The 11,070-nt window shown below is 37.6% G+C and overlaps 1 protein-coding gene across 2 annotated transcripts; it reads left to right on the top strand.

Annotated features, from left to right (window-relative positions):
* Positions 1-249: 249 nt before the first annotated feature.
* Positions 250-10,884, top strand: nudt12 (nudix (nucleoside diphosphate linked moiety X)-type motif 12). Of its 2 annotated transcripts, none has more exons than XM_044333399.1 (8): positions 250-623; positions 3,189-3,399; positions 4,735-5,038; positions 5,504-5,783; positions 7,046-7,213; positions 7,655-7,768; positions 8,898-9,097; positions 10,330-10,884. In XM_044333399.1, exons 1-8 carry the CDS (start codon positions 539-541, stop codon positions 10,438-10,440), a joined length of 1,473 nt encoding a protein of 490 aa, XP_044189334.1. In that variant the 5' UTR covers positions 250-538; the 3' UTR covers positions 10,441-10,884. The 2 variants fall into 2 exon arrangements, with proteins under 2 accessions (XP_044189334.1, XP_044189342.1); XM_044333407.1 differs by having other exon boundaries at positions 539-623; positions 3,173-3,399.
* Positions 10,885-11,070: the final 186 nt, after the last annotated feature.

Genomic DNA, 11,070 nt, shown 5'->3' with positions numbered 1-11,070 from the left:
CAGCAGCTACAACAGTAACATGCTGCTCTAACACTGATGCTTCACTATTAATAATCTAATGATGTCATATATAATAATATATCAGTCAGAGGGACCAAACCACTACTTTTACTGCAATACTTTAACTACATCAAGCTCATAATACTTATGTACTTTTACTGCAATACTTTAACTACATCAAGCTCATAATACTTATATACTTTTACTGTAGTAGGATTTTTCATGCAGGACTTTTACTTATATTTTTGCATTGCTGTATTTTACTTAAGTAAAGGATCTGAATAGCCTACTTATTCCACCGCTGTTATGATACAATAGCAAATATAAAGTAGAAAGGAAAGTGCAATAGGTAGAAGACAAAGAAAAGAGCACGAACATGAAAAATATGTTGTTAAAACATGAAAAGTATCTCGTTCAAATGAGAAAAGCAAGCAAATATTTGTATTTGTTATCTTGATGGCGAAACTCCAAAATACAGACGCTTTAAGGAGCACTTGAAAGCCGCACAGTGCTACTCAGCGTCAGTAGCTGCTCTTGAATGCAGCACGTCACCTTTTCTCCGACACAACAGAGAAACTGCTTGAAGGACAGAAAAGGAAAAACACCACGGAGCTACAGACAAGGTAGGACTTTAATAATTACCCCGAAACTGTGGCTTTAATAATCTGTATTGATGGCAGTTATGAATAACCGGTTATAGTTAGCTTAAGTTAAGCTAACTCATATTCGTGCTGTCATTTACACAACAGTAACTAGAGAGCTTCAGAAGACTTCAACACTTATTTAACTTGTCAAACCACATCGGTTTACTGGTAACAGATAAACTGATGTCAGTTTTATTTCATGCTTTGACTGTTGGAGAAATATAACACCGTAATCCTTCAGTTACAGATAGATACAAGCTAGTCTGTATGAATGTAACAGTCAAGATACTTTATCTTCATTTACAGGCGTGATATTGATATAAGAAACGCCCAAAAGAGAATAAATCATCGTCATTACTCACTATTGAAAGCTTTGGGACTCAGTATATCATTACAGAAGTATGACTTACCTTTACTACACGTGTAATTCATGGTGTTTCGTGTACGGTAAGGTGCGTTTTGTAACAGCGTTATTTAACAGGCAGGTCTCAAGATTGATTGACAGCTGTTTGCACCAATGAGAGCGAAGAAGAAGAAACGTTCATTTAAAGCTGTTTTAGTTTAAAGGACAAGTTCAACATTTCTCAATCCTGTCTTAAAACAACAGTCAGGAGCTCAGATGAACAGTGAAACGTGTTTTTCTTGCTGTAATCATTCCTCCTGTTCATACTGACCATTAGAAGATCCCTTCATAATGCACTTACAATGGAAGTCAGTGGTAGGCAAATAGCGGCCCGTGGGCCAAATCTGGCCCTCTAGCAAAAACATTTGAAGAAAGCTGAACTTTTCACTTTCATAGTTTACATCAAAACTTAATTATTTTTTAGAAATCAACTATCAGTAGATAGCAAATCTACAGTTAAATCTCTAGCTAGCAGTCCAACACAGAGGAGACTTTCATATATGAGTCATTTTTGCCAAATTTGTATTAACATAAGTTTCTCTCATACTGTTGTTCCTCACTTTCTAATGGGAACATTTGCTGTTGGATACAGTCCTAAAAGAAACAGTTTCATCTATCAATTATATTCCTAAATTAATTCATAGAAATAAAAAAACCCCACAATATTAGAAACAAACACCACACCACCCTAATTTAACAACAATGAAATAATCTAATTGCCGATCCCTGATGGAAGTGATGGGGGACAAAATCCACAGTCCTCTTTCTGTGTTAAAATGTATTTCAAAATTTATCTGAAGCTAATATGAAGCTTCAGCGTCCAAATGAGTTAAATCAAGTAGATATCTTTCAACATTACAGTCTTTTTAGTGCTAAAGTCCCTCTTTTTGTTACTATACTTCCACCTGCAGCTCAACAGGGAAACACTGTCCGAGGAAACACAAAGGGGGAATTTGATGCTAAAAAGACTGTAAATGTGTCAGATATCCAATTGATATGACAAACTCAGACCGCTGAAGACTTATATAGACTTTAATATCCAGTATGAACAGGAGGAATGATTACAGCGAGGAAAACCTCTTTCACTGTTCATATGAACACATGACTGTTGTTTTAAGACGTACTTGAAAAACTGTGAACCCGTCCTTTAAATTTTTCATTAAAAAAACGTGACTAACTGGACACATTGACACATATTTTAATAAAAATCATAGTAATAAATGGGAGCATGGTGATTAGATTTCACCCTGCTGACACACTTTTATAAGAGGTCTGATGATATTATATATTTTTTTCTTTTTGCCAGTAAATCCCATGAAAAGACCCGAGCAAAATAAATAAGTAATGTGTTTGTATCCAAAGCCTGATAGATCTTATTCCTTTGTGCCACAGAGCTTTGTTGTTGCCCAAAAACTATTAAAAACACATGAAAACAAAATGCAACCAAGTATTTGTGAACTGTTTTTAAAGATTTACGATCTTAATGAGAGACAAACTAACATATTTCTGGTTTTGGTCTCTTAATTTGTTGACAATATGAAAAATATGGAATATCAGCAACTTTAAACTTGAAATGAATGTTTTCAAGGAATTCTTCCAGATTAAAAATGTTTAATTGTAGGTTTCATGATCGTATAAATTTTATGCGGGTAAAGCTGAGAACAAATTTGAGTTTTTCAAATAAAAAATCATCACATTATATGAACTCTAATAAATCTGTCTGCATAGTCTACCACAGTCTTTTCTTGATATGACCACCAGATGGCGCCAAAGGAAGACAAAAGACGTACCAATTAATCTGCAGATTATCTTCTTTCCTGTGGTTTACTCTATGAAGTGTCAGAAAATTGTCTTTCAAAGTCTTTAAATGTCTTGTTTTGTCCAACCAACAATACAAAACCCAAAGATATTCAATTTACAATCATATAAAACAAAGAAAAGCAGAAAATACAACTGAGCATCAGGGAATCTTTGGTATTTATAACAGAAAAATTTACTTAAAATGATCAGTTATCAAAATAGTTGCTGATACATACAAACTTTTTATTCAAACAGTTTTATCTCATGATTATGCTTCTCCTCATGATATCCGTCCCCACGTCTGTTCTCCTGATCACACATTAACCTGAGGTCGATTACAGACAGAATGACGAGCCTCCAGATGAGCGCGAAGGAGGAGATGTTGGAGAAGTTCCTGGACGCTGCGGCCAGAGGAGATCTGAGCCAGGTGTCCACGCTGCTGTCCGGCGTCCCCTCGCTCATCAACCAGACGGGATACAGCGGCTGGACGGCGCTGATGCTCGCCGCTCGCAACGGACACTATCATGTAGCCGAGGCGCTGCTGTCACACGGGTACAAACTCTGACAATATGGCTGAATACAAAACTTTTAAATATATCTTTAAACCTTTATTAATATTGTTTGGACACCAGAGGGACAGAAAAACAGCCCCGACATTTATTCACCATGTAGACTTTTTGTAAATCCAAAACTATGAGCTAAAAGAGGCAAAACGTCTAGAAATGGTGGTAATTCTTATAAGCAGCTCCTAATATATTACATCTAGTCATTTGTTCAGTTTTATTGTAAACAGTATAGCTTTATGTGCTAAAAACACAAACGCAAGTGAACAGAAACAGCCAAAGAAATAAACATCTCAGGCTTCAAGTTATTAGAAACAAGATTTACTTACATTCTACCAACTTTTTCATCACCTGAACGCATCATGAGGTACAGATGTGTTTGTAACATCTCATGTAAAAATGCAGAGCAGATGTTTCTTCTTCCAAAAACACATCTCAGGGCCCTAAAACTATGCAGCCTACAGGTTACTGTGTAATGTTATTATTCAAATATAAAGATGTTACACTTAGACATAAATTAATGACTAAAACTATATTTTAGTCGTTCATGCTTTATTTTATTTGATTGTATTTATTGTTGCAGTTTGTGTTTACTTATCTCAGTCTCACTTCTCTACCAGTAAAACAAAATATAGTTTTAGGATTAGTGCGTTAACAATACAGAATCCTTAGTTTAATGACTTTTCTATTATGTTTTTTGCTGTCTTAATATATAAACAATCAGGCACTAAAAATAATGGACAAAAAGCCTGTTCGGTGGCATCACTATACTGTCACATACTGAAAAAATACAATCTACTTAGTTTTGAGAGCTTTACTCATTTTTTGTTTTCTTAAATTAGTTTTCAAATGTATCAACAGTTTAGCCTCCCCGAGCCTCTTTCTAGATATATCCAAAGACAAGACAGTACCAGAGTGACGAGGAGCACGGTGAACGGCAACTGTAAAATACCATATCGTAGATCTAAATTTTGAGCCTTCTCCATACAAGGCTGTCAACTCTGGAACACGTTACCAACTAAAAATCAAATTAATTTCAGATATAAAATCTTTTACAACAAAGGTTAATTGCTGGCTAAAAGCAAACCAGAGCTGTACCCATTTTTAGGTAATTGTATTGTATTGTTTTGTTTTGTTTTTTTCAAACTGTTCATCACAATCAATGTAATTCAGTATTTGTATTTTATTATACTCCCATATTGGTAGTGCACTGTGGTTTTTATGATGATGAAAGCTGTATATTTTAATTACATTGTGTTCCTCCCCTGAAGAAACTAAACCTACATTAGATAAACTCATTGCTTCCCCTTCTTTCTCCTTCAAGCTGTGACAAGTTCTCAGTGAACAGCTCGTCACAGACCGCCTACGATATCGCCAAGTTCTGGGGCCACAGACACGTCTCCAACCTTCTGAGTCGGACGGACGACGGCTGCCGGCGCATCCTGCCGGGCTCCGACCTCAGCCAGCAGGAGAACTACTTCAGCAGGGAGACGCTGGACCGGCTGAGTGGGAAGAGGACGGATACGGGCTGGTTGGAGGCCAAACAGAGCGACCCGGACACGGTCTACATCCTGTTCTCCAACCTCAGTCCCATGGTCAGCAGCTTGCAGGAGGAAGGCAGCGCGGGGGTACGTTACTGTTGAACGATCGCCAGTTTTTTGGAAATGATCTGTTTTGAACGATCTGCTGTACTGATCACAGGACACACAAGAACAGCAAGGGGTCATCTTAAAGTAGTTTTCAAAGTATTTTGAAATGTAGGTAACCATAGCAACTGTACTGATGCTACAGGCTGGTGAGACTAATCTAACTATGGGTTAAACTAACTATAAAGATACACGGAGGAGGGTGTAAAGACTTTCTTTATTCTATGATCTATGGACACAATTATAAATTGATAGTTGATATGATAGATCACCCACACAGATAGATGATGAAACATTGAATCGCTGTAACAGTAACATTTAGTTGAGTATGTTGCTTGTTATTTTTTATTTTTTAAAGTCACTTCCTAATTGAAAAGGAAAGTAAAGCTGCAACCAGTAAGTAGTTCAAGTGATGCGGATATTCAGGTTCTGATCTGATTCTAACAGGAGGAGACCAGGCTGTGTCGGTTCAGATACGAGGATGTTAAAGACCTTCTCCAGAAACCGGACACTGTGCTCATCTTCCTCGGAGTAGAGAAGAGGAAAAAGCCCTCCTCTTCCTCCTCTTCGCTGCAGACTGACAGAGGCATCTGGGAGCCTGCTGCTTGGTTCGCCATCAACACAGACGAAGACGCAGCTGAACTTCTTAAACGCTGTAGAGAGAAGAACTGCTCCTTCCCAAAGACACCCAACAGAGACCTGCTGAAACTCAGCGAGGAAGAGGCCGGTGAGGAAGATGCAGTATTTTTTTACTTTATTTTGTTCTTTTGCTGTCATTTATACGAACCAAACTGTGAGAGAAACTTTATGAAATCTTTGGTTGTCATTCCAAAACAGTGTCTTAGACTCGTCCACCGACCCATTTGGAGCTACAAACCAATCAATCCAAATACAACAACAACAACAACAATAATAATAATAATAATAATAAAAATAATCTTTATTTGTATAGCACCTTTCATACAAAATGCAGCTCAAAGTGCTTCACATTGAAAAGATAAAAAAACAAATGATAAAAGCAAAAAAACAAAAATAATTCAGAACATTAAACAGGACTACATGTGTAGAATAAAAGGAGGCAAACAAGAAAGATGAGAGATTACATTAAAAGAGAGGAAACACAGCTAAAAATCTTAAGTAAAAGACATAATCACTCATGAAAAAGAATAAAAATGCCTTAAATATATAGAAAAGCTAGGGTAAAAAGATATGTTTCATTTAAAGCGTCTTTAGGTAAGGTGTTCCACAGTTTGGGAGCGTAATTGAGGAAAGCTGCATCTCTAGTTTTCTTTTGGGTACCTGATGGATCTCAAGTAAGCCTGCAGAGGAAGATTTGAGTATTCAAAACCCTCGTTGTTTTCACAACTTTGAACTCGCCCAACCTAACGGAGACTGCTGAGTCTAACTGTACTCAACGTTTACTGAGTGTTAACTGAATCAGTGTTTCTCCTATAATTATAACAACAAGAACTCCCGCCAGGCCAAAAAAATATTTTTTAATGTCAAAAATAACGCCAAATATCCATTGATTCGGAAATCAATAGTGTTTGGGAGTCTCTGTGCAGCGCTGTTCCGGTACGTGAGTCAACCTCTGTGTCGTCGCCTGGGAAACTATTGGTAGCGTAAGGAATATGGCATTACGTAGTACGTTTGCGTAGCGAGCGGGAAAGAGTGAGCGGCAGGAAAGTGACGGTGGATACGAGCGGAGCAGAGGAAAAGGTTAACAGTAAGTTGTCAGTGTGGCAGTAAATGTACAGTTCGGACTCCAGTGTGTAACAGTTAATAAATGCTAAAAAGTCAAGTCTGTTGTTTCCCCAAGTGCTGGAAAAGTGAGGGGGGTTAGCTCCAAAGTTAGCAACAATGGGTTAGCCTAACCGACGCGGAGAAATGTGTGACTGCGGAGTTCACTGTGCACTCTCTCCCGTTACAGCCAAACATGCTAAATTAAATCAGCAGAGTAATATGTTTTTCTGTCTCTCGGTGCATCAGGAGTGGTGGCTCAGGCTCGGTCGGTGTTGGCCTGGCACAGCCGCTACAGCTTCTGTCCGACGTGCGGCGGCAGCACTAAGCTGGAGGAGGGCGGATACAAGAGGAGCTGCCTGAACGCCAACTGCAGGAGTCTGAAGGGAGTTCACAACACCTGCTACCCACGAGTCGGTACGACTGTGCATCTTTATCTTGATGATGGTTCACACGTTTCACTCGTGAATGCATGCAAGTTCATAGCAGCAAATGAGATCAGAGTTTGAATTCATATGTGGTTTTTCTATATTTCATTTTGTCATGGGAGTGGTGTAAAATGAAACGTTTCTGCTTGGAGGGTGTTGTTGTGACTGCAGGCAGGAAACTGATAGTTTTGATAACTAGTTTATTGTTTTATTCTTTTTTTAAAGCAAAAATATTTTAATTTCTGTGTCTCCAGCCTCTCAGATGTGAATATTTGCTGGTTTTCTTAGTCTGTGAAAATGGGACTCTGGGAACTTGATCAGTTAATCATGAAAATAATCATCAGTTGCAGCCTTAGACTTAATAAAATAATAAAATGATTTCATCTTCATGTGTGTAAATGCAGCTTTTTCATGCTGTGTGTATTTTCAGATCCAGTGGTCATCATGCTGGTGATTCATCCTGATGGAAACCAGTGTTTACTGGGTAGGAAGAAGGTCTTTCCAGTCGGCATGTTCTCCTGTCTGGCTGGATTCATAGAGCCTGGTAACACACACACACACACACACACACACACACACACACACAATGTTTGTAGGTCCCTCATTGACACTCGCTCATTCTTGAAAGGCTTTACGCTTTGTGTGTTCAGACTAGTGAAGCGAATTTTCATCTGGTGTCATTTGTGAGAATTTGACCACTTGACTGTTTGTGTTTATTTGCCCCAAACAGCTAATATAGCAGCTGTCAGATAGTCAGAACTCACCAGAAACCCTCCGGTCTCTCTTCTTTTTCCTCTTGTCTCTGTACGGGGGATAAGAATGAATACTTAACTCAAGTTTAACAAGTCAGTTCACCTCGCCTCGAGCCAATCAGCATCCGGTTCTGTTGCTCCTTTGACTTTTTATGCTATCGAACGACCTCTAAAACATGTTTTACATTCTGTCTGCAGACACGTAACATTCCTTTACGCCCCACAACACACAAGCTGTTATCTGCTACTTCAGAGTTTCTTTACAACCACTACGATGCACAGATGTGTGATTTCACGTATATACTCCGTGTTTCCAGATGAATCTGCTGAAAGTAGAAAGTTTCTTTGTCCTCACCTTAAATCTGAGTTTAATAGTGAACCTACGAGCAGGATTTGTGACATCACAACTAGTTTGGAGCCAATCATGGTCCAGTATGTAACTTACACACGTGTGATGGGGAAACGTGAAGCCTCCAGTGCATATAAACTTTATTATATTCATAGTTATTTTAAGTGTTCTTAACAAGGTGATTTAACTTTTCTTTGAGGAAAAACCACATCATACAATTATTAATCAAAGCAGAGTATTTTCACACGTCTTAAAACACGTCTGGACGGGATCTTTCAACTGCAGAGTCTGCAGACAATGTGGGAAACACTACAAGTTATCCCTCAACTATCCCTGATCCTAAATTTATTCTAAACTTGAACCTAAAACCTACAACAAAGCCTCAAGCAGCCCTTTAAAAGTCTAAAACTCTAGTAATTAGTCCTCACAAAACACACACACAAACATTTCACTAGTATTTACTTATACTATACTTATATTTAGTCTTTGACCTAAAATGACAGCATGCACTGTCATGTATACATGGAGTCATACAAACATGGCCGCCCCCCCCCCCCCTCGTGTTCCTGCAGGGGAGACGATCGAGGAGGCGGTGAGGCGGGAGACGGAGGAGGAAAGCGGCATAAAGGTCGGACCGGTTCAGTACGTCTCCTGTCAGCCGTGGCCGATGCCCTCCAACCTCATGATCGGCTGCCTCGCCGTCGCCATCTCGACCGACATCAGGGTGGACGAGAACGAGATCGAGGAGGCTCGGTGGTTCCCACGGCAACAGGTACAAACATGTCAAATTGAGTACTACTTCTACTAGTACAACTACCACTAATAACAGCAATAATAATAATAATAATAATAGTATCAACACTACCACTGATGACAACAACTAGAATAATGATATAATAATAAAGAAATAGATGGAGAGACAGTTTTCATCAGCAAATTAAGTTTGCTCAGTTGTCAAGAAGATTGTTAGTTTGTTCTTAATAATAACAATAATTGTATAATTAGAATAACATTAATATTTCAATTCAATTCAAATTTTATTAAGGGCACAACTCATGGAGGGTCCATAGCACAATAAAATACAAAAGTGTAAAGTATAAAACAAAAGAAAACAAAAATAATAAATTAATAAACAGTCTCAATAATTATCAGTTTAATAAATTTGTTAAATTAGTATGAATACATTCAGTGTCGGGAGAAGTAGTAAATACCACAGTGTAGAAAAGTCAAAATTTTACTTAAGTAAAATATTATATAATATTATATATTAGTAAAGTATTAACATGAAAATATACTCAAAGTACCAAAAGTACAAATTACACAGAGTTGCCCATTTCAGAATCATATATATTATATTATTAGATTATAACTGTGGGTGCATTAATGTGTAAACATCACTTTAATGTTGCAGCTCATTGTAAGTACTTTATATACTGCGGTTATAGTTTCCTTAATCTATAATATAACATCAGAATTTGTTTAGTTGATTGTATTTTGTATTAATAATTTGTAAAGTAGTTAAAGCTGTAAATGTAGTGGAGTAAAAGTATAAAGTAGCATCAAATGGAAATACTCAAGTAAAGTACAAATACTTCAAAATTGTACTCGAGTAAATGTATTTAGTTATTTTTACACTACTAATTACATTTAAAGGATCTATACCACTACATCTACTACCAGTAATAATTATAATTCATGTGTTGAAAATGTAATACTGTAATGTAATGACATTAATCTATTGTTAAATGTTATTATTTTGTGAATATTAAATAGAAAATTACAATTACTTCAGTTATAAAACCTGTAAATAAATTTTAAAAAATGCTTCTCTGGCAAAATTGTAAAAACTGACAATAGATAAATATTCAGGATAAAAATGTCTTTTTTGTCTTGATTTGATGATTATCTGAATGATTTAATCATAAAATGAATTTTAAAGCCTTTAAACACGTCGTACTGACAGACAACATTTACTCTGTAAATTAAACCTTCTCTCTCCTGCAGGTGATCGACTCGCTGTTCAGAGGATCCCGTCCGACCTTCACCGTCCCTCCCAGACAGACCATCGCCCACCAGCTGATCCGACACTGGATCGGCATGAACTCTAACCTCTGACCTTTAGCCTGCGACCTCCCAGCCGGCTGAGGTAAACCTGCAGACTGTCAGATGAGTCTAAAAAAAACAAAAAAAAACAACCAGCAGCTGTCCGAAATGGTTGCTGCTTAATTACCACAAACCAGCTGCCAGTCGATGACGTCGCCGGATACGACGGAGGACGCTTCTCGACACAGTGCTTTGATTTGGTTTGTATTTACTGATAAATGACTCCCGGTCATATAAAAAGCTCTGCTTGTGTGAGGAATAACCCGACTTTTATAGTAGCTAACGTTAAAGGAGAAGACAAAGTGCACAAAGTGAGGAAATGTGATAAACACTAGATGCTCAATTTGGATCTCAGCTCTGATTTCCTATATGAGAACTTGCAGTTTGATGATTTGACAAGGAAGAAATAGTGAAATTGTGCACTGTTGGGTAATAAATACCGGACGAAAACAGGAAGCTTGTATCACTCATGTGTAAGAGCGCCAATTTATTTATTTCACAAACAGTGGTATGAGCCGTGTGGACCAACCCACAGCTACGTTTTCACAGTAAACAATGTCAACAGCACCTATACTTACAGTGTAACAAAAGCAACATTTACATTTTAAAGCATGATTTAAAGTCATATTTAAAAAAATAAAC

The sequence above is a fragment of the Thunnus albacares genome, chromosome 2 (assembly GCF_914725855.1).
Source record: "Thunnus albacares chromosome 2, fThuAlb1.1, whole genome shotgun sequence".
NCBI classification, from domain to species: Eukaryota; Metazoa; Chordata; class Actinopteri; order Scombriformes; family Scombridae; genus Thunnus; species Thunnus albacares.
Note: the sequence above shows the minus strand (reverse complement) of the source record. Positions and strands in the feature narration are given on the sequence as shown.